The sequence below is a fragment of the Dipteris shenzhenensis genome, chromosome 22 (genome assembly GCF_047967505.1).
Source record: "Dipteris shenzhenensis isolate YYH24624 ecotype China chromosome 22, Dip_SZ_1.0, whole genome shotgun sequence".
Classification (NCBI taxonomy): Eukaryota; Viridiplantae; Streptophyta; class Polypodiopsida; order Gleicheniales; family Dipteridaceae; genus Dipteris; species Dipteris shenzhenensis.
Window position 1 is genome coordinate 31,427,499 of NC_141617.1, and position 24,828 is coordinate 31,452,326.

General features: G+C 44.8%; 1 protein-coding gene across 1 annotated transcript in view; it reads left to right on the plus strand.

Moving 5' to 3' along the window:
• The window catches only part of LOC147888003 (chaperone protein dnaJ 10-like), a 69,099-nt gene that overhangs the window by 23,957 nt on the left and 20,314 nt on the right, over positions 1-24,828 (plus strand). Inside the window, exon 5 of the mRNA XM_087393342.1 lies at positions 11,865-11,991. Within this exon, the coding sequence (XP_087249468.1) occupies positions 11,865-11,991 (127 nt within the window). The remainder of the gene's footprint in view (positions 1-11,864; positions 11,992-24,828) is intronic.

Consider the following 24,828-nt stretch of genomic DNA (forward strand, 5'->3'; position numbering starts at 1 on the left):
ATGACTGAGATAACTTTTCTTCGATTTTGCCAAGCTTCATTCAAATTTTTCCCTTTACCTGTGCTTGAGAAGCTGAAACATTCCCATTAGTCTCATTAGAAACAATCGGTGCTTTGCCTTTATCTTGTGCTGCAAAAACCTGTCTATTGCGTTTATTTTTGACTGCATAAGACCCACCAGTATCCTTTGTCAGCATCTCGTAGGCATAGCTTCTGGCGGCATTTTTTGCACACGCAAAGGACATTGCAAGGCCATATGTCCAAATTTTTTGCGTTCAAAACAAGCTCCTGCCCACTTGAGCTTGTAAAAGGCACTCCCCATATCAACATTGTTCACGATAACAGAACAAGATTCAGGTGTGGGATTAGCAGTATTCCATAGAATGCAAAATCTAGGAATCGCAACCATGTTGGCCAGGCTACACTTTCCAACATAATGCACATTCTTCTTATCAGGCTCGCCTGGATCATTGGTATAGGGTCAACCCGCAACACTATGATAAAATGAAATGCTAGATGACAGGCTGTTACAAAGAACGTTGCTCATTGTAAAGAATAGTTATTTGGAGCATGCTGCTTATAAGGCAATGGTCTATGGTGCTTGTCAGCCTCTTTCGCAGCAGAGTTTCACTAATATAGATTATGCCTGGGATGCTTTTTTTGCTAGAATGCAATCAGTTATTCAGGATTAACGATGCCTGATGAGAGCTTGGTAATCCCTGGTCGGTGACTATGGAAGCACATGTATCATTTGCTGCCCATAAAAAGAGGAGAATTCTCCAATAGCACTTGCTTATGCTCCTCATTTGTCATAATGACTTCAAAAAAGCCCTTGGCTGCATAATGGACCTTGCGAACAAAAGAACCACCACGTGTCCTGGGCAATCAATTTCCTACTTCTGTAGCAACTGGCATACGATGTGAAGGAAAGGGAGAGGGAGTGGAACGATGGAGACAGAGAGAGAGAGACACAAGGAAGTGTGGGTGTGTAAAAAGTGTTGAGCCACACCACAAACTCAAGAGTTTTATTAGGATTAGGAATTCACCCTATGATTGTCTTAAGACAGTCATAGGGGTCATAACTTTTAAAGGGTGGCAATGTGCCTTTACCCCAACAACCTTCCACCTAAAGGCCAATGTGCCTAAAGGGGAGAAAAGAATAAAAATTACAGCAATATACAGTTACTGTATACAAGACCATAAAATAAGAATGGTCTCATCCTAATCCCATGATGTGGCGACAATGTGCAAACCGCTCTGTAGGCAAGCTCTTAGTGAGCAAATCTGCAGGATTATCATCAGTATGCACTTTCACAAGCTCAAGTCGCTTGTCTTCCAGTACCTCCCTGACGAAATGGTATTTCACATCTATGTGCTTGCTCTTCTGATGAAAGACCGGATTCTTTGCCAACATGATAGCACTCTGACTATCACAATGCAAAACTGGCATATCTCCAGTAATGCCCAAATCTCCCACCAGCCGAGTAAGCCATATTGCTTCCTTGCAAGCCTCAGTGGCTGCAACATATTCAGCTTCAGTGGTTGACAGTGCAATGCATTTCTGCAACCGAGACACCCATGATATAGCACCTCCTGCAAATGTAAAAATATAACCGGTAGTAGACTTTCGGTTATCTGCATTCCCTGCATAGTCTGAATCTGTAAAACCATGCACCAATGCATCTTGCCTACCATAGCATATGCATAAGTCTTTGGTATCCTTGAGATACCTCAAGACTCCTTTCACTGCTTCCCAGTGCCGCTTGCCTGGATTTGCCATATACCTGCTGATGACTCCCACCGCAAAAGCAATATCTGGACGAGTGGCAACCATGGCATACATCAAAGAACCAACTGCAGATGCATACGGAACCTTGGCCATCTCAGTCTTATCATCATCTGATCTGGGGCTGTCCTTACTGCTGAGTTTTAAATGAGGAGGCAACGGGGTACTAATAGACTTCCCCCCCTCCATTTTAAACCTCTGCAGTACTTTGTCAATGTACTTCTTCTGTGACAGAAACAAAAGTCCCTTGGACCTGTCACGAATAATCCGCATACCAAGAATATGGTTCGCATCACCCAAGTCTTTCATGTCAAAAGACTTATGCAGTTGCTTCTTCAAAGCACTAATCTCCTGCTGAGATTTGCTGGCAATTAGCATGTCATCCACATATAGAATGAGTAGCATCAAACTGCCATCCTTTGCCCGTTTGGTGTACAAGCAGTGATCGGTCTCACACCTATGATACCCTTGGGACTGCATGAAGGCATCAAACTTCTTGTACCATTCTCTTGGCGCCTGCTTGAGTCCATACAAGCTCCTCTTGAGCTTACACACAAGCTGCTCTTTCCCTTTAACAGCATATCCCTCTGGCTGACTCATGTAGATCTCATCATGGAGATCTTCGTGAAGAAAAGCAGTCTTCACATCCATTTGACATAAATCCATGTCCTCATGAGCAACAAGAGCTAACATTGCTCTCAAAGTAGTCATCTTGACTACAGGGGAAAAGATCTCATCAGAGTCAATGCCCTTCTCCTGCTTAAATCCCTTGGCAACCAATCTGGCCTTATACCTCGGTAAAGAATTTGAATCCACTTTGACTTTGTAAACCCACTTGCATGGCAAAACCTTTCTGCCTGCAGGTAGTTGCACCAAGTCCCATGTATCATTTTGAAGTAGGGAGTCCATTTCTGACTGCATGGCTTTCTCCCACTTCCTTTTCTCTGTTCTTCCCATAGCTTCCTTGAAGCTGGAAGGCTCACCACAATCTGTCAGCATGATAAAATCAGCCACATTATTGGCTTCTGGAACAAACCTGTCAGGAGGCCGTTGTACACGGGTGCTCCTCCTAACAAAATGTTCCGGATTAGGCTGCTGTCTAGCCTGTTCGTCATGCATGACGGGTGGCTGTACCACCATATTTGGCTGTTCTACAGCGCCATTTGCTGGCATATCCAGTGGTGCATCATTGGCAAAATTGTCTGGCTGATTTTCAGCCTGTATACCCTCTTGAACAGGGTTATTTACAGCAGCCTGCTGCTGCATATTAATGGGCATTCTTTGCTGTCCGACATCATCATAAACAACCCTCCTGTATTCCACAGGTTGCACGGGTTCTTTGTGTACACTATCCTCTTTAAAGATGACGTCATTGCTGCGTATAATCTTCCGTTTGACGGGATCCCATAACCTGTACCCCATTTCACCTTCGTCACCGTAACCCATGAAGATGCATCTGAAAGATTTTGGCTCCAGTTTGGTGCGCAGTTCTTTGCGTACATGAGCAAAGCACTCGCAGCCAAACACACGTAAGTGCTTATATGAAGGTGGCTTGCCAGACCACACCTCCTCTGGCACTTTCAACTCCAAAGCCTTGTTCGGCGACCTGTTAATTAGGTGAACTGCTGTTTGCACGGCTTCTGCCCAAAAGCCATGGGGCAATGCAGCATAAGACAACATACATCGAACTTTCTCTTGAATAGTTCGATTCATCCGCTCACTCACACCATTTTGAGATGCATTATGAGGGGCTGTGAGTTCTTGTTTAATGCCCTTAGCTTCGCAAAACTGTACAAAAGCATGTGACACATACTCACCCCCATTATCGGATCTGAGGCATTTCAGCCTGCGTCCTGTCCGATTCTCAACCTGAGCGACAAACTTCTTGAAAGCATCTAAGGCATCGCTCTTATGCTTCAAGAAATAGACCCACACTTTGCGTGTGGCATCATCAATAAAAGTAATGAAATACTTTGCACCCCCTAGTGATAGCTGTGGCATCTCACACAAATCAGTGTGCACTAGATCAAGCGGTGCTCTATTCTGGGGAGTTCTCCTCTTATGAGGAGTCATAGAATGCTTTCCAAAAATACAATGATCACGAGTAGGCAAATCTGAAAATGAAAGAGACGGCAGATAACCCAAACGTGACAGTTCTTGCATTCCTTTAACGGACATGTGTCCCAACCGGCTATGCCACAATGAAACCTTCGGCAGCTCGGTTATGGCAACAACATGATTATCTACACTGGAAACATAAAGAGGGTACAAGGTATCACTCTTATAACCCTCAGCCACTATAACCTGGCCATCAATAATCACCCATTTGGAATCCCCAAATGTGGTGTGGTAACCACTGTCATCCAACAAGCCAGTGCTAATCAGATTTTTCTTGATTTGCGGCACATGGCGAACACCATCAAGCATAAATATGCGTCCATCAGGGAATACTATCTGTATACTGCCAATCCCTGCAATCTGGCATGCATAGTTGTTCCCAAGGTGAACAACTCCATGAGTACCTGTGTAGGAAGTAAACCACTCCCTATGAGGAGTAACATGAAAAGAAGCACCTGAATCCAAGAGCCAGGTGTGCATGTCATGGCCATCAACAACCAATGTATGTGCAATTACAGCAAAAGAACATAATACATCATGTCTGTCACTGTCACTATCCTCTGCTGCAACATTCACTGCATCCAAGTCATCTGCCTTGGCCTTGCCTTTGCCTTTGCTTCCAGTGCCTGCATCCTTTGTCTCAGCCTTCTTGGCTTTCTGATCCTGTATAAACTTGAAGCACTTAGACTTCACATGTCCCTTCTTGCCACAGTAAAAGCATTCAATATCCTTTTTGCCACGGGACTGACTGCGGGATTTGGACTTGCCAGCAGATCTCCCCTTCTGCTGAGTCCTACCTCTTTCCTGTACTTGCAAAGCATTGGAAGACTTGCTGCCCGCATTATTCTTCCTGCTCATCTCCTCCATGAGAAGAGAGCTCTCCACATCAGCATACATAAGAGTGACATTTGAATTAGACAGGGTGGTCTTGAAAGTGTCCCAACTCTCAGGGAGGGTACACAACAAGAAAGTAGCCTTGAACTCCTCATCAAGGTTCAATCCCTGTGCAATAAGCTGTGTAAAGATGGCATTGAACTCACTCAAGTGTGAGGTCATAGCTGTACCTTCCTTCATGCGAAGGTCGACAAGCTTCTTCAACCAATAAACCTTACTGGCTGAACTCTTTTGGGCATACAACTCTTCTAGCCTCTGCCATAGGCCATAAGAGGTCTTTTCAGCCTGAACATTGAACACAAGAGAATCAGTGAGAGTAAGCATGATAGCAGCCCTTGCGGACAAATCAAGCTCCTCCCACTCATCATCTGCCATCCCAGATGGCTTGACACCCTTCACCCTTATGGGCTTAGAAATCTTCTTTAGCAGAAGTACATTCAAACACTGTTCTGTCCATAATGCATAATTGTGTGCCCCTTCCAATTTCTTTATGTTCAGTATTGAAGATTCACTTCCCCCTGATGCCATATCAGATAAGGAAAGTGCCCGACTCCCTGTAAGTCAAAAAAATGACTAAATAAAATTCTGATTTCTCAGAAAACCTGCTCTATCAAGAGCCAGGAGCACTCACAATAGTGCTGTTTTTTACTGTCAAAAAATCTGCAGCAAAACAGAAAATTTTCCCTCCAGTCACTGTACCTTATGACACACTGTACCGTGTTCAAATAGGCATAAAACAGTAACTTCAGAATGCTGCAGCTGTTCCACAAGTGCTTTATCAGTGCAAATTTTCCCTCCAGTCACTGTACCTTCTGACACACTGTACCGTGCTCAAATAGGCATAAAACAGTAACTTCAGAATGCTGCAGCTGTTCCACAAGTGCTTTATCAGTGCATCATCATCTGACGAAGCACAAAACACTGCTGTCCTGGACACTTCTCCCACCTCAGATGAGGTATTGCACTGATTTTATATGCATAAACCACTTGGCATACATTGTTTTGTCCACTGAAAAAGGCTCCAAACACCTCAGCCTGTCACAAACCTGCAACAAAGTATGGGACAAATCCCAAACAATCACCCTTCTGCCAAGGGGATAAAAGGCATCTGAAAGTCTCAAACAGTAACTCAAGTGCTCACAAGCAAAATCTGGGCAAAAGCACCTTGATTTGACACCTGTACCAAGTGAAAAACACCTCAACACTGAGGTAGCATACAAAATACAGCGCTCTCCTGGCACTTTCACCTGACAAAGTAATGCATAAACGGCCCTGTGTACACAGTAACAACACAGATCCCAACGGACAAACACCAAAAAGAAAATCTTTTGAGCACTGTCAACGATGGACAGTTAGGGACCGAGTAAACTCGATGCGCCCTGGCCAAGCGTGGCTCAATTGAGATTTTCAAAGTATCGTACACAGAATGTGACCTGCAAGAAATGTCACTGAGTACACTGCGGAAACAAGACCAATGTGGGCACCCTGGCTCCACACTGCCTCAAGGCATACACTGCATACACTTCCAGGCAAAAGCCCTTTGAAATTGTCACCCGAAAACTGAGATTTGCACTCAGCAAAAGCATAAAAGCCCTTTGCAAAATCAAGGCATCTGACCTTCCCGAAACAAAATAACTGTGCAACCACCACACACTGTGACACTAGTCACCTCAAGCACGAGGGACACGAGTGTACTTGCTGTACCTCAAAAACACAGTTTTAGAACTGAAAAAAAAAATTCCGGGAATGAAGAGCAGAGTGCTCTCTTTTCCTTCTTCTCCCAAAAAAAAAATCTGCGCAGGGTACCTGCTGTACCTTGTACCTGCGAGGGCACGGATCCCCAAAAAATTTCGACCTGTATCTGCTTGTTGCGGCGTCCATACAGCCACGTCCCTACGGTACGGTTGCCTGTACGGCGTCCGTACAGCAGGTACGGATGGCCGTACCTATCGCGGTTGCTGCCTTGCAGCCGATCGACGGGCTGCACGCAGCCGGTGCTGCGCGCGCGCTGGCTGCGGCCGCTTGGTAGGCTGCGGCCGCCGTTAGGCGGGTAGCAGCTAGCAGCCGCTAGCTGCTGCTGCAGCTATAGCTGCCCGCGTGCGACCTGTTGCGCGCGGCTGCTCCTGCGCGCTGCTGTCGTGCCCGCTCGTTGCTGTGCGCCCGCTCGCTGCTGAGGGCACGAGGTCTGAGGGGAGAGGGAGGGGTAGAGCGGAAAATGAGAGGGAGAGGTAGAGGCTCTGATACCACTTGTGAGGGAAAGGGAGAGGGAGTGGAACGATGGAGACAGAGAGAGAGAGACACAAGGAAGTGTGGGTGTGTAAAAAGTGTTGAGCCACACCACAAACTCAAGAGTTTTATTAGGATTAGGGATTCACCCTATGGCTGTCTTAAGACAGTCATAGGGGTCATAACTTTTAAAGGGTGGCAATGTGCCTTTACCCCAACATACGACCCGGAAAGAAAATGATAACAGCATGCTTTGCATAATCCCGCACAGGATCAACTAAAGTTCAACTGCAAGGGCTGAACCTTTCCAAGCTTGTGTGTGTCCTAGAAGCCTTGATGCATAGCCTTATATACCAATTGAGCCTCAAAGGAAGCATGACCAGGGTCATCTTGACCCTCAGCCTTCTTCTGCCTTTTATTCTGTCCCAATCTTTCTTTATGAAAGGTTTTGTCATATTCATATTCAACCATATTTACTGAAAGAAGAGAAAGCCCAAGATTTGAAAAAACCTGTAATATGTATAAGAAGACTTGAAACTTGTATGGACAAAGCAGGAGAAAAAGGAAAAGAGAAAGCTGAAACGAAGGCCAATAGATACATGAAGAAGGCTATGCTCACAAGAGCTCATAATTCATCCTTGGTTGCAACCTATATAATATTTTGACACAAGTCCGAACAACAATTGAAATCTCTCGAGACAAGTAAAAGAAAGCTGCAGATAAGTTTAGAAGAGAAATGAATATCCAAGAAGGAGATTGGGTACTTCTATAGTTCGAGAAAGCATGGTTGAGAAAGATGAAGGGCAAGAAAAAGAACTTGTCTACCAGGAACCGTTGACATTTTCAGATCACGGAGCCAAATAACAAATAACCATATGAATTGTCATTCTCGATCTTGCATCCAACTTAGCTATGTCTGTTGTTGCTGATTCCGAATCTCCCCTCGCATCAAGAACATGAATAAAAAAAGAGGAATGTTATAAGAGTTTAGATTGAAGTAAGGATATCTAGGGCAATGAAAGAAATTAAAAGTTTTTTTATAATAATATATAATATAATTATTATAAGCACACATAGTGTGGGCGGGGAGGCGGCATGCTTCCTTCTCCAAATAATCATATTGTAAGTCAAGAATTTAATATCTTGCACGCTCTAGTCACCTAGATCTCTTTCGGACTCGGTAGATCAGTTTCAACGATCCTGAAACAATATGCAATTCCCTGTCATGCTCACAACCTAACCGGCAGGTCGCAAGGATTTGGAAGCCACATTGAAGCCGTATTCAACACTCGTGTGTTGAACCCTTATATTGCTTCTTCCACTTATGAGGAGACACATCAAGGATTCCTCATCCTATCCAAGAGATTATTGCAAATAAATCAATATGATTTCCCTCACAAGAACTTCAATAGCAAAGGCAAAATTCCTTTTGTGATAGAACATAGCATGCTTTTATAGTCACACTTCCATCGTAAGAGCTTACCTTTGTAGCAACATTCTCGGGTTAAGTAGAGAAAGATCGGCTGCCAAGGGAAGTTTTCATATTCAAATTCTGTTCAATTAAGTAATCAAATGAGTGCTAGCCACACGTGCATTCCTTGCCCAAGTAAGGAGGCACTTGATTGGGTCTGACCCATCTTCCCTTGCTATAGTCATAGTCTGATCAAGGAAAATGATTCAAGTACTTTGGATGAGAATCCACATACAGGCAATCATGTCTTCTTGGAAGTTGGATGAGAACCCACGTATAAGCAGTTATGGTTCAGTCTTCTTGCCATAACTAGCCTCAAATATAAAATGTGAATCTTTACTTGATTGCAGGGGTTCTCTCTTCTTGTCGCCCTAATCTAAGTTCAATTCTCTGCTCGATTGCGTGAGAAGTATGCCTACCAGTACTTGTACATCATGATCACCTTGGCTTTAGCCTCAATAGTAGTCTGCAGGGCTTCTTCGAGAGCTTTAGTAGCATTGATCTTGCACAAAAAAGAGTCTCCAGAGTGTCTTTCTACTGGCGCACACCTAAAAGCAGAGGGCTCAGAGAGAAAACCAAGAGGTACATGGTCCTTTACATTCCAAATCAATTGTCGCACACAAGGGAGGTGAAGGAGAATTGAGGGATGGAGGTGTGCAGATTGGATATTTATGGATTCACGGGGGGAGAAAAAGGGAAATGGAGATGAGGGCAATTTGCCCATTTCATCACCAACCAAGCCATTCTCAACACCACCCATTCCGTCTCCACTCTTCCTATTGTGCTTTGATTTTGTTTTACTTTTCAAAAATGGTTAATGATTGTACACGACATTCTTTAGTTCATCACCAAATAGATTCCTTCTCTTATCTATGGAGCTTCTCCCATGTCTCTTTAAATGTGGATTAGAAGAGATGGGACGATGCATTCTTGACTACATTGCCTTTCTTTGAAAACCGTATAATTGCGGGTTTTATGCCATCAAGCTCAGCACTGAAGGTTCCAAATTTGCTAGGCCACTATTGTCTCCAACACTCTTAAAGGCATGCTTACTTCCTTTAGTGGTGAGTGATCGAGTTTTCCTCCTCAATGCCCTCAACACATAAAATTCCCTTAAAGCAGTCCTTCTCAATCCAATGCAAGGCTAATCCAAAAAAAATCCCCCTAAGAGAGTCTAGTGCAAGGCCAATCCAAAAAGAACTCCCAGAACTTTAATGCAAAGATGAGCTTCTTTTGCAAATCACAAAAAAGTCAAGTGCCTTTTTTAAAATTTATAAGTTTGATCATTTGATAGGTGCACCTGATGGGAGTTCTACACCAAATCTTCTAGGAGATTGTCTCAACAACCCTTTGATCACTCTAGGATCAAAGTGGCGAACACAAAAACATTCTACAACTGGTACCATGTGAAATGATGAATGCAGGGAGAGAGGAGAAGAGAGTAAGCGCATGTGTTGCAGTGCTTTATTGCCAAGTGTCTCCATCTTTGCCTTGAATGCATAGTCATTGTGATCCTGCCCTTTGCTTTTCACCCATAGCTTCTTCACTACCATTGCTTTACTACTCTCCATGATACACTTATCTTCGTCCAAGTAGGCCTTCTTCAAATGCCAGCTTCTCAAACAGTGTCAATGTCCAACGCTCTTCTCTCATCAATCTTTCGTGTTGCATCCTATTGTAGAAGCGATTCTTCTTGTAGAAGTAGCAGTTAACAGATATAGACATAGCTAAGAAGGCCAACATTGTGCCAGCAATCCATGCCCCTTGCTTGAGGTTTCTTCTATTGCTCAATGCACACATTCAGAGACTGTTGGCAGCCCAGGAACACAAAGATCATAATTCCCTCTCATTAGGGCATCTTGAGAGAATGGCAACTGTCCAAATGAATCGTTGTTTGGCACATTAAATAGGGTAAGCAAGAATTGCAATGTTGCCAGCTGTGGAGGGATCTCACTAGACAGAGGGTCGTTTGAGAGATTGAGCGAATTGAGATATTGCAACTTTCGAAAGGATGCAAGGATAGCCCAAAAAGCTGATTGTGCGACAGATCCATAGTCGTGAGAGAACATGAATATTGTAAGACAAATGGATGTGCATATTGGGAATAGTTGGGAAACAAATCCGGTCTACTTCCACACAAAAGCCGTTAAAAGATCCGAAGCTCGGAGAGTAGCTAATGCAAGTGAAGGCTTGTAGAAGAAGCGGTCACACAAGAATTCAGAAGCTGACTAGGGAGAGAGGGGCTCTGGTGAAGGTTATCAATGTGTCTATGTCATGCGTTTCCAGACAAAATCGGGGAGCCTGAACGCATTGCCCCTCGATATGCTACACAAAGACCTTGGATTTTCTTTCCTTTTGTGACTCGGACGATGATGTTCAACCCGTGCACCATCAATAGCACCATCGTTGTTGCATAGCCCTTCGAATGGGCTTACCTCCAGCTCCTCGTTCAATTAGAACTAGCAAATACTCATTGAGCTCTAGCTAGATTGGAGCACCGTAAATAGAGAGAGCCACTTGTGAAGAAGACTTGTACAAGGATGATACTACAGTGGCAACGACCTTCATTTCACTTCTGTCCAAATCCGAGATCATCCAACACAATGCTGCAATGCCAGGATCAACTTGTATACGCTTTTTGATGGAAGCAATAGAAAAGCATAAATTACAAGGAGCTTCTTTTAGGAAACGTTCTAGTCCTTAGGATTAATCCAAGAATAAGGGTCTTTAATGGTACACGTGGCTCAAGGAGAGCTCATAAAACCAAAACTTGCTTCTAGGTTGCCTACTGTAAAAAGTTATCCTTTCTCATTGGTAATTAAGTCTATGACCTATGAAGTGGATTTGCTAGGGTCTTGATTATACATGCTTAAATGGCGACTAAGCAGCCAATGGACCTAGTGTCTGATACTTCATGCAATAGAAAGATGCGGATATTGGTAGATCCAAGATCTAGGAGCAGCGAAGCGGATTATGGAATATGACCCCTTAAAAAGAGTGTGACGTGTCACAATCATGATCCTTTGTAAGAAATGTGACCTGTCATGTCGTATGGAACGAGTCTCTCTACATACTCGATAGTCGCAAAAGGAGTAGTTGAAGAAAACTTTTTCGAAAAAACTGTATATGTAAAATGCAGACTAACAGAAATATGAAGCTGGATGAACCATGAACTTAGAAAAAGACAAGTTTTTCAAGGTCGATCCTCAATTTTATCCAAAGAAAGTGTAATGGTTCATGTCCAATTGTTTCGAATGTTGAATGCCGTTTCTCAATCTTCCAACTGTGGATTTGGTAAGTCTTATGACTTTGCTCGTTTCTTTTGCACCATTATCCTTAGCTTACCTTGTATTCTTGTTTGCTTTTCTAGGAGATTCAAAAAGAAAGGGAGGCCAAACTTGTGACAAGCCTGGAGCAAAAACTAGAGTTGTTTGCAAAAGATAGAAAGGAATTCATTTCTTGGGGAATTGCAGAGGCTAAACGACTTTCACAAGCAGGTGTTTTTTATTGCACATCTAAAATATCTGTGTTGAGAGAGTATTATTTTTTTGGTAAAGTAATCAAGAAAGCTTGCTCGTCTCTGCAACGTAGTTAGTATAGCTTTGCGATTTCAGCTTGGGTGTGTTTAGGAGCATCAAACAGAAAGTTAAAAAGCCCCAGTTTTTTCCTAGCATTTAGGCTTGTTCTGTTTTGGATATTACTCCTTTGTTGCCTGTCACCAAGTCGTAAATACTCCAAAGTCAAAGTTTTAGTCGACCATTTATTTGACCATAATTAATGAGTCTTTCATCTATTTAATTATGTTCAAAAAGTTATCTTTAATTGGTCAAAATATTGACTTCGGTCAAAGATATTTAACCCCGGTTAAGTAAGCAATCCCAATTAGGAAGATTTGTCTTAGGCCAAGATGGCTAACTACGGTTAACCAAAGAACCAAAGCCTTGACTTCGGTCAATGAGACTTGGCTTACGCCAAGAGGTAAACTTCAGTTAGCCAAGATGTGCCAACCTCGATTGGAGAGACTTGGCCATAATTAAGGACGCTTTGACTGTCAGTCAAGCCCCTTACTTATGATCGAGAGGGTTGACCTCGGTTGACCAGAGAAATTGTTTTATGTTTATGGGCACATGTTTGCTTGGTAGGGACGCCCACAAAGACTACAATTAGTCTAGAATTTATTTGCATGCAAAAGCGCTAACGATGAATGGGTGCCATGGCTATGTACGCTTTACTTAATGGTTGCAGGTTCTAAGAGGGGTTGATTACCCAAGTGATATGGAGCCTAGTGGGTAGCCAGGAGAAGTCCATGTGATCGAGGGCTACGAAGACTTTTGCCCTCTAAGGCATGTAGCTAAAATTTAGTTAGATATTTTGACACTTGACATGTTGCCAAAAGAAATGAGCTGAGAGTTCTTTGTAAAATGATTTCACGTAGGATTCCTACAAGCAACCCGTGAGCTGAATTGTACTCTTGTCCTCGGTTTTCCAGTGAATGAATAAAAACCTTTGGGGGGTCCATCCCAACAAGTTGTCTTGGGTCCTAGTGCTGAGAAAGAAAGAAAGAAAGTCATATTAACGTCTGCAGGAGACCGCATGGGTCTATGGGACAAAGTACATCATGCAACGCATGAGGAAAAAACAGCTCAAAGTGAGCTAATAAAGAACCAAGGCGGAGGCTGAAAATGCCATCTCAACTCTGAAGGAAACTCGGAGAAGAAAGGAGATCCCCTCCAAACTCTGAAAAAAGTAACTCTCCTGGCAGTGGCTGCTCTGGAGGATCCCTACATGCTCGCCCAAATGGCCATCAGAGTGTGTACTGTGTCAGTCCAAATACTGGCCATAGTCTGGGAAGGGTGAACTTGGATATTCTCCATCGCCTCTGTACACCTGGTTCTCCAAATATTCCAAGCTGCAATGCTAGCCAAAATCTCCCAAGCCGTGTCTACTGAGGCATGAGCAACTCTAAAAGGAGTGAGGGGAACAACCTGGAGGGAACAATACTCCACTGAATGTCGCCGTATAATGAAAGCTGGATCTGGATCATGTCTCTCGAAAAACACCTGTTGGCTAGTAAGAGATAACCAAACCACAGAACCCCAGGTCATATAGAAAGGTGCTGTATGAAAGATGCTGGAAATCCTAGCAACACCTTTCCAGATCGTCCTTGCCTGTCTGCACTTCCAAAGGCAATGCTGTATTGACTCAACTGCCATGTGACAACGAGGACAAGTAGGGTCAGCCCCGAACCTGGATCTCCACAGGTTCATTGCAATCTCTCCATGAATAAAAAGCCAAAAGAAAAGAGTGATCTTTCTATTCCTGAGGGATTTCGAGAGCCTACGCCAAAAGTTCTTCCGCACAGCTTCTAAAATTTGAAAACTATCCCAATGTGGCGCTCTGGAGGGCCTCCAACCTCTACTGCTGAGCTGAAATCTCCGGGCATTTCTAATTGTATAGTGAAAGAAGGGAAAGCTCTTCTCTTGGTGCCTCTCATCAATCCATTCCCACTCCCCTGGGTCCCATTGCAAGAACCTAATAGGGGAACCACCATACAGCCAGAGTCTCCAAGACCCCAGCTCAAGGAGAATAGGATCGTCAAGATACCACTGTGAATCCTTGCCCCACTCCATGAATCCTGTAATCCTAATAGGCTGAAATGCAACCTCCAAAAGAATATCATTAGAAGATGTGATAAGTCTGCGTCCTGACTGATCATCAAAGACAAGGGTATCCTCATGTGCATCCTGCAATGCAATGACATGTAACGGAATGCCCGTCCCTGAGAACGCTCCCCACCAAGTGGACTCTGTAAGCGGCATGTCATCTTTGTCGATCCACTCTGGTGGAATGGCTGCCTGTATGTGCTGTATTCTGAGTGCACTCCCTCTGACGTGGCCAACTGCTAAAAGTCTCTGATCCTCTGGAAGTCTTATAATGGCCTGCCAAGCGCCTACAGTAGGGGTAGGTCTCCTCTCCCATCTAGACCACTACATATAATGTGACACTCCGAGTGGCCTGCCATGATGATCCAAAATCGAGTCATTCCACATGACTGGCTACCTTTGAATCTCTTCACGAGAAGTGGGTGGAACTCTGCGAAGTGTGTTTCTGAAGCAGCCCCAAGCTTTCAGAATAGCAGCCATGAGAGGGGAAGGGGAGGATTTGAGATGGGCTGAAGTAATGATCCATCTGTTGCTGTCCAACCAATCTCCCCCATGAGAAGGGGTGCAAGCCTGAATGCTGCGTGAGAAAAAATCCTTCCAGGGCTCGTGTCCAGGCATCAATCCATGTACTACAAACTTGTAGAGCAAGGCCATACACTGCAAGCTCGGGTCAATTATATTGAGACCCCCTTCTCCTGTGGGGAGAATGAGGGTCTCCCAAGCCACCCTGGCTACAACATCTAGGGTGCCATCTAAACCGCTCCATAGGAAGTTCCTGATAGGTCTCATGACTTGAGCAATACAATCTCTAGATCTGCACCAACATGAGCAAACAAATCAAGCAGTGGCCAACAATACCTGGTTCACAACCACAACTCTGGATGCAAGGTCAAGTCTGGCTGAACTCCAAAAGATGAGTTTCCTCTTGATACTCTCCAACACGGGAGCAAATTGCTGTGATGGAGAGATGCCCAACCCAACCTGGCATCCTAGATATCTGACAGAGACTCCTCTCTGAATCCAAGTGAACCCTATGTCAATCCCCCAGACTGGAGTGTCCTCATCACTGATCCAAAAGCCATTGGATTTGTTCCAATTAATGTGTGCACCTGCCGCAATGCAAAACAAATCCAATGCTGTCCGGAATGAATTCAGTGTCTGTGGAGTGGCATCCAAAAATACAGCCGTGTCATCTGCCAACTCACTGTCTAAGAGCTCATCCTTCTGCCTCAGAGGAAGCCTGAGCCCTACGATTCCAGCTTGAGCTCTAATGTAATAGCTCATAGCCTCAGCCACAAAAAGCAATAAAAAGGAGGCTAGGGGACAACCCGGATGGACTGATCTGGTATTCTCAAACCTGTCTCCCTTGACTCCACCACCAATAAGAACTTGGCTGTGGGCTGCTGATCTATAGAGGGCTGGTACCCCTCTGATCCATGCATCTGAGAAGCCAAATCGAGTAAGTGTGCCCTCCAGAAAGCCCCCGTCTACCCTGTCATAAGCTTTCTCAAAGTCCAAGAGTAGAATGGCCAGCCTGTGGCCATTATGCATGGCCCACTCCGAAGCCTCCCAAAATGAGAAGATGTTATCAAAGATGCTCCTGCCATGCACAAAACCCGTCTGCGTATCATGGATAAGATATTGTAGAAAGGGCTGCATACAAAGGCTGATAGCTTTAGCTAGGATTTTGTACAAGGTACCCAGCAAGGTGATCGGTCTCCACTAAGACACTAAATTCGTACAACCCCCTTTCGGAATCAAATGAATGAGGCCCTCCGTAAGTGAGTCTAGCATCTCACCCGAGTCTCATACACCTTGCAGGGCTGAGGTAATATGATCCCCAATTTGATCCCAAAAAGTAATAAAAAATAAGGGGGTAAGTCCATCTAAACCAGGACACTTGCCCTTGTGAAGGGCAGAGAGAGCAGTCTTGAACTCTACATTGGTGAAGGGTGCATCAAGTGAAACAGTCATATCCCCTATCACCAACCCAGGTACGTGTCGCCAAATAACCACTCTAGCATCATCTATGGCGTGAGTGTTTGTATCTGCTGTAAGAAGGGAGGCATAGAAATCGGTAGCAACCTGGAAGATGGCCTCTGGATGTGTCTGGAGAACTCCTCCTGAGTCAACAAGCTGTGAGATGCTCTCCCTACTATGTTTGGGGCCAAGAGTAGAAGAACTGCTTGTTGACCCTACCTCCCTTCTATGTCCAAATGACTCTCTGGCGTGAAAGGCATACTCTGCTCTCTGATCTAAAAGTGACTGCTACTGAGCCCTTGTTGCAGCAAGGCGCTCCTGAATCCAAGCATCTGTAGGCCTCTTCTGCTCCTCCCTTTGGAGGGCAGCCAACTGCTAGCGGATACCTATCTCACGCCTGAGGATCTCACCCCTTCTGATACAAGCAACTGAAAGATAAAAGTCACTGATATCAGAGAGGGCTGCGGCTAAGTCTGAAGGAGAAAGCTGCCCATCCTGCAAATGAGATACCCAAGTCCTCAACACTGTCTCTGTAAGGCCCTCCTCTGCATAGAAAGAATATGGAATCTTGACACTAGCAGAGCGGCGCCTCACATGGGAATCTGAGACCATCAAAACCACGGAAAATGATCCGAAGTGGACACCCCAGCTGCAATGTAAACAGTACCACCTCTGTCAAGAGCCCAATCATCCACATAAAATCTGTCAATCCGTGCATGTATAGGCATTTGCAATCTCCTGTTCGACCAAGAAAACAGGAGAGAATGTGGCTAAGTGTGAAAAACATCATCATGCCAAGCATCCTCACTGCTGTATTGAAAAAGGAAGGCATCCCACGCTGCTCTCTCTAGGGAGTGAAGGCCAACTTCCCTACCACCCCTTTTGTCTGAGGGCATTTCAACCATGTTGAAATCGCCCCCTATAATCCAAGCATCTGCAATATGTGACCAAGAGAGCAGTTCCTTCCAAAAAAGAACTCGATCCCCTCTAGAATTGGGTGCATAAAGGTTTAAGAGACCAACCTTATGCCCATCAATCAAAAGTATAATCCACTGAGCTCTGGAAGGGACTATGATCCCGTGTCCAATCACCAAGGGGAGTATAGAAGAAGAAACAGAAATGCAAGTACCTCCCTTGGTGTCCAAGGCGGGTGACCAAAAAGTGTGGCCTGAAAGAAGCTTACCCGACTTGGAACAATCCCTGGCATCCAATTTGTGTTCCTGAATCATCAGAATGTCCATGGGACCCCCAGTAACACTTGGATGAAGTTGGTTACGAATCAGTTGCCTGCGGCGGCGGTGAGGTAGACCCTCGAGGCCCTGAATCTTTGAACTGACAATCCTCATCTGCGAGAGGAGGAGGCCAGGAGTCCGGCGGACCCAGCAGGTCTCACGCCTAGTAGCTCACACCTTATCTGGCAGGATTGCATTGCTTGAGGATGCCTTGCAGCATTAGCGCAACAGTTACAGGCCAATGCAGGGTAGTCTGAACTTAGAAGAGCGATACACAGTATGTCTGCTAGACCTTCTGGAGATGAGAAAGGAAAGGCTTCAATGGAACCGGAGTCTAGTGTCCATATGGTCGAGCCTAGGAAGGCTAAAGTACCAAATATTGCCAATTACAGGCCGGAAAAGTATTCTGGTCGGATGAATGACCGTAGTTCCGATGTCATTGAGACCTGGTTACACAAATGGGACGAGGCGTTCGCCATTTGTGAAATTAGGAATGATATCAAGAAGATCCGCGAGGCCACTTACATGTTTAGTGAGGCAGCGGATCGGTGGTGGATTAAGCAACAAAAAGATGGTATAGCATCCACTACCTGGGAGGGGTTTAAAAGAGAATTCAGGAAACACTTCTTACCTCCTGACGAAGCATCCCGAGCTTGGGATCAATATAGGAACCTTCGTTAGAGAAATTTGTCAGTGGCAGAATACACTGATAAGTTTCGAGAGAGCGTAATGAAGGTCGATGAACCCCTGCCTCAATCAATCCAAGTGAAAGATTTCATATTTGGATTGAATGATCGGATAAAAATGGAAGTTTGGGCTAAGTACGCAAACACGTTAGATGATGCAATAGCCATAGCCCTGAACTATGAAGATACCAAGGGAGCAGGCCAAGTGGGTTTGCACAGGTCGGAACCTAGTATGGGTATCCGAAGAAATCTGGGTTTAAGAAGAAATGGATTAGTAAAGGGAGTGGTTCTCAGCCGAGTGGTCAAGCCAAGCAGGCGAAAGCGGCTGAAACTCCTAAACCAAGTACCACCATTGGAGTGAAGAGGAAAGTAACCCCAATGGCAGCCCGGGCTTGGTCTAAGTCTTCCTTAAACCCAGAACAAAGAGAAAAGGCGAGGAGAGAAGGCTTGTGTTTTGGATGCCTTCAGCCTCATCAGTGGAAGGATTGTCCATGTAACAAAGATCGTCGGATGGCTGAGATGGTGATCTCAAAATGCGACGTGGAAATGGAGGGAAGTCCCAGAGCGGAAGAGATGCAGATTCAGCTAGCGGGATCTTCTCAGAGGTCAGTACCTTGTTTGTTATGTGTGTCTGTTGCTAAGCTAGTAACGAGTGCACCTGATAACATCCTATCTAAGCCCGCAGCAACGGGGTATACAGCCTTTAATGATACGGAGTTAATTAAAATGAAAGGGCAAGTGGCCAATCATGATGTCATTGTGTTGTTTGACTCGGCGTCAACTCACAATGTGATTAACTCCAAGCTCGTGAAGAGGCTGAAATTAAAGACAAGTCCATCTGACTATGCGTGTACAGTCAGGATGGTAGATAGAAGTTCAACTGAAGTATGGGACCCAAGGGTTACCCAGTTGGAGCTTCGTATTCAGGACTATGTTGAGAAGCTTGATTTTGAAATGACCAAGCTTGCTCATGCAGATATAGCCTTGGGTATGGCGTGGCATTCTAGGAAGAATCCAGCCATTGATTGGAAAAAGCACGTATATCAATTCAAGATGAATGATGTGCTTTATGTCTTGCGAGGTGAGAAAGATATACCTCAGGGACCGTTGGTTTCCGTGATGGAAATCCGAAAAGCTCAAGAAGAGTTTTTATTCCTTTGCACAGCATCGGTAGAGCCGGTTGATGATTCTTCGGCTAGCACTGATGTTACGCAAAGTGGTGAGATGGCCAAGCTGACTAATCTTATAACAGAGGAGTTCTCTGAATGTTTTAGGGATGAACTATCTTATGGGTTACCTCCAGACCGGAATGTTCAGCGTAAGATTGAACTGATTCCGGGGGCAGAACCTGTAAATAGACCTCCCTATAGAATGAGTTTTACTGAAGAGGCGGAGGTGCGTAGACAACTGGAAGAATACCTCAAGTTGGGGCAGATTCAACCAAGTTTCTCACCTTTTGCTTCGCCAGTGATATTAAAGAAGAAAAAGGATGATACGTTTCGCCTCTGTATAGATTACAGAGCATTGAATAATATCACTGTTAAGCACAGGTATCCGATGGCTCGGATTGATGATTTGCTAGATGCATTGCATGGAGCCGTGATTTTCAGCAAGATAGATCTTAAGTGTGGCTACCATCAGATCCGGATTAGAGCCGAGGATGTGCATAAAACCGCTTTCAGAAGTAGGTTTGGTCATTATGAGTTTTTGGTAATGCCCTTCGGACTTACCAATGCTCCAGCGACATTCGTCATGCTTATGAATGATTTACTACGTCTGTATATCGGAAAGTTTGTAGTACATTTTATTGACGATATTCTAGTGTTCAGTAAAAGTATTACTGAGCATCGTGAACACTTAAGAATAGTGTTCAGTACTTTGAGGAAAGCCAGTCTTTATGTAAATAAAAAGAAAACTATACTGTGTATGGTTAGGCTTGAATATTTAGGATTCATAATTACTTCAAAGGAGGTAGAAATGGATCCGAAGAAAGTGGCTGCGATACTAACTTGGCCAATCCTTGAGAGTCTGACCGCGTTGCGATCATTCTTGGGATTTGTCCAATTTTATAGAAGACATATCAAAGGATATTCCGAAATAGTATCGCCATTGACTGATTTGACCTCAGATAAAGTACCTTTTATATGGGGACAGAATCAATAAGAAAGTTTTAACACCATAAAACAAGCTGTGGTCACAGGACCGGTGTTAAAAATAGTTTATCCCCAGAAACCGTTGTTCCTGGAAACCGATGCAAGTAGCATTGCGGTAGGAGCAGTCCTCCTTCAAGAGGGAAGGCCAGTAGCCTTTGAAAGCAAGAAGCTTTCTCCCTCTCAAAGGAATTGGCCAACTCATGAATTGGAGTTGTATGCTGTTATCGATGCTTTGAAAACATGGAGGCATTATTTATATGGTTCAGAGTTTTATGTGGATGTGGATCATGATACTTTGAAACATTTTTGTAAACAGCTTGACTTGAGGGGCCGCCAAGCTAGGTGGGCAGAGCTCATGCAGGAGTTTAATTTAACGATTCGGTACTGAAGAGGAAAGGATAATAAGGTTGCTGATGCGTTGTCTCGCATTATGCACAACGTGAGTTTCACGGTATTAGAGAGTGCTCTAATGACCGAGATCAGAGAAACTCAAAAGGTGGACGAGTTTGTCCAGAGCTTATTTTAGACCCGAGGAAAACGAAAAGGATGACATGGCATCCCGAAAAGGCCAAACATATGCAAGATATACCATAAGGGATGGTATGCTGAAAAGAAATGGCAAGGTTGTAGTACCTAGTCAGAATGATCTCAGGCAGAGAGTCATTCGGCAGTGCCATGATAGCCCGTGTGCGGGACATCCAGGAGTCGAAAAGACATATGATCTCGTGAAGCGAGATTTCTTTTGGCCAAAGATGAAAAAGCATATTCATGAATATGTGACACGGTGTTTCTCGTGTCAGGTAAGTAAGGCCGAGCAGGTGAAGCCACCCGGACTTTTACAACCCTTGGAAATACCACTAAGTAAGTGGGAGAGCATTTCCATGGACTTTATTGTAGGGCTGCCTACGACACAAGGAGGGTATGATTCTATCCTTGTGGTGGTTGATCGTCTAACCAAGATGGCTAACTTCATTCCGACTAGAGAGTCTGTTAGTGCCCCGCAAGTGGCGGATTTGTTTATTAGACATATATTTCGTCTGCATGGATTGCCTAGATCCATAGTGTCAGACAGAGATGTCAGATTTACCGGTCATTTTTGGACAGCGATATTTGAGACACTAAGGACTGAGTTGGGAATGAGTAGTGGGGATCATCCTGAGACGGATGGTCAGACGGAAAGAGTCAACCAGACTTTAGAGGATATGCTGAGGGCATATGTGTCATTGAGGCAACATACATGGGACAAGTGGTTGCCATTGTTAGAGTTTGCCTACAATGATAGAAAACATTTCTCTACAGGGTTCAGTTCGTTTGAGCTGAACTATGGTTATAGACTAGCAAATCCAACTATAGTTGGAGCACCTCAGAAAGTGCCTAGTGCCGCGAACTTTGTAGTTCAGATGCGAGAGATGCTAGCACTTGCGAGAGCTAATATCTGCCAGGCTATGGATAGAGCCAAGGTGTATGCGGATGAAAACCGGTCTATAAGAGTATTTAAGGAAGGAGAAAAAGTTTTTCTCAAAGTTCCTTTGCACTCGAAGTCGTTAACTTCAGGAGAGTGTGCTAAGTTATCACCTCGATACTGTGGGCCGTGGTTAATTCTAAAGAGAATAGGCAAGGTAGCCTATAAATTAGAATCGCCACAGGGGTGTAAGGTGCACCCAGTGTTTCATGTTTCGCGCTTAAAGAAATTTTTACATATAGGTGACTCACTAATCGAAGGTGTGGTTTTGTTTCAGGAGATAGAGGATAATGCAAGGCGTAAACCAACAAGAATCCTGGACCGAGGAACAATGCAAATACGAAATCAGAAGATACCCACGGTGTTGGTTGCATGGCATGGTCAGCCTCTATCCGAAGCTACCTGGCAATCCGTATACCAGTTGCGGAGTGAAGAGGGAAGGAATGTTACGCTCTAGCCGAAATAGCATGACCTCGGAAGAATCAGTCGACATTTCCCTTAAAGGATCTATGTTTGTAATTATTTGTTTGCGTTTCATGTAAATGATCGGGAGGGAATTAATGTCAAGGTCCTAGGTGAGGGTTGATAAGCACTGGACTAGGTGGATCTAAGGCTAAGGGCCTAATGCAAGGAATGTGTCTAGGGGTAAAGGATATTAAAGCATCCCAAGAGAGGGGTAAAATGTTGCATTAGGAAGGCCCTATGATGATGACATGTGGCATCTAGATCCATCTAGGGAGATGGGGCTTGTTGAAGCTAGAGAGAGAAGAGAATGAACTATTCACGCATGCTTTAGGAATTCGAATTTTCTCTGTCAGCTCTCATGCTTCAGCAAGGTTGGCTGGGAGGAAAGATATGGTTATTCCCGTGATTTACTAGTAGAAAGAGTAAGTTTTGTTACAATTGGTATCAGAGCAAAAGGCTAGGAGATAGAGAGGGGACGAATTTTGATCTGACAGACGACGGGTCTGTTCGGTGGTCATCCCGCACTGGTCAGCAAGGAGATTGCTGGGTGTTAGGCGAATTGACCAGGGAGGCGGAACGCACTTGTGAGCGGAAGCGTGACAGAGATACGTATCGAGGGAGCCCTTTGATATTGGGATTCCAAGGTGCAGCATGGCGTGACGCATGGTGGAGCGCTATTCGACGAGCAGCTGGCCACAAATTCAGGACTTGGACAGCGAGGGCGAAACTGAACGCATTTCCCTGGATCGTGCACACAGTGGGATTGTGTATACAGTGCGGGAGACTGTTGGTTGGATTTGCATGGATTGAAGAGGGAAGCGATTCTGAAGGCTGTGACGAAATCGTAGGGGCTGAGGGGGCGAGGGAGGGGGGCGGGGGTAGAGAGCGGGGGAAGGGGGGCTGAGGAGCACGGGTAGAGGACAGGTGTAGAGGGTGGGGGTAGAGGGCGGGGGAGAGGGGCTGAGAAGTGGGGGGAGGGGGCGGGGGTAGAGGGCTGGGGAGGGGCTGAGAGGCGGGGGTAGGGGGCGGGGGGGAGGGGGCTGAGCAGTGAGGTAGGGGGCGGGGGTAGAGGGCGAGGGAAGGGGGCTGAGAAGGCAGGGGTAGGGAGGCAAGGAGGGGCTGAGGGAGGAGGGAGAGGTAAGGTAGGGAGGGGGCTGAGAGGAGAGAGGAGAAAGGGGCGGGGAGGGAGACAAGAGGAGGCTGAGAGGGGGCAGCAAGGGAGTCGGGGAGTAGCAGCCGGTGCATTCCCCGTGTTGAGGATTGTGATATGCAATAGTTGCTCTCGGAGTTTGCTGATGTATTTGCTGATATGCCATCCCAATTGCCTCACAAGAGGGATGTGGATCATGCCATTGTTCTAGGGCCTAGCAGTAAGCCCATAAACAAAGCCCCGTACCATCTACCTCATTCTAAATGGTATACCTTATCCCAGCAAAGAACTTTTTGTTGTTCCTTTTTATTCTTCCTATTGAATGCTTGAACTTTCAACAAAATATCCGAAAAGCGAGCAACATACTCACTAACGGTCTCTCCTTGTTGTTGACGGAGTATGCCCCATTGGACTATCATGACAAAATATGCAGAGGGGGGAGAAGAGTGGAGATGAGGAGAGAGGGCACAGCTAGAGAGCACACCACAAATGACTAACTGTACACTAGATTTAGTTGAAATTGTAGAATATATTCAAACTCTTTTAGGGTTAGGGTTAGGGCATCTAACCCTTTCCTTTATAGCACTCTATTAGGTTAGCGCTCTGCACATATGATCACATGATGTTGAGCATTGTTTCTAAATGCCTTCCCTCAAGATCAACATCATGAAGTAGGCCTTCTCTCAAGATGATGATTCTGGGGAATTGAAGGATTGAGCATATCTCTTTAATGGGAATGTCCTTCCTCTGAGTCAAACCAAGAGCTTGTCGGTGCTTCTCGAAAAGCACTTTACCGAGTGGTTTGGTAAAGATGTCTGCAATATTTTCTTTGCTATCACAATGCTGCAGTGTGATGCCACCAAGTAACACTTTCTCTGATGAAGTGCTCTCTGACATCAATGTGCTTTGATATACTGGATTCTTGTCCAATGCTTGAGCCGATTGCTTATTACAGTATATTGTTGTTGGCTTTGATTCATCAAAATAATTATTTCTGACAATAGTCTTCTAAGCCATATAGCCTCACATGCACCTATAGTGAGTGCTCTATATTCAGCTTCAGTTAAAGACAAAGAAACAGTTGGTTGCTATTTGCTAGACAACCATGATATAGCACCTTGACCAAGGAAAAATGCATATCCTTGTGTCGATCTCTTGGTCTCATGATCTCCGGCATAGTCACTGTCACAGTATCCATGCAACCTTGGATGACTTCCTCTGTATTCTATTCCAAACTGTCTTGTACCTCTAATGTATCTCAAGATTCTTTTGGCTGCATTCTAGTTGGACTGTTTTGGATTTGACATAAACTGTGCTAGTGAGCTTATTATATAACAAATATCTGGCCATGTGATAGTCAGATATATAAGAGATCCGATGAATTGCCCATAGTACGTGTCATTGACGGTAGGGTGTTTTGAATCGTTTTGTAATTTTCATACTCTGTTCCATGGGAGTGGTTGCAATCTTGCAATCTGCCATATGAAACTTTTTAAGGAGATTGTTAACATATTTCAGCTGACTCATGAAGGTGCTGTCTGAA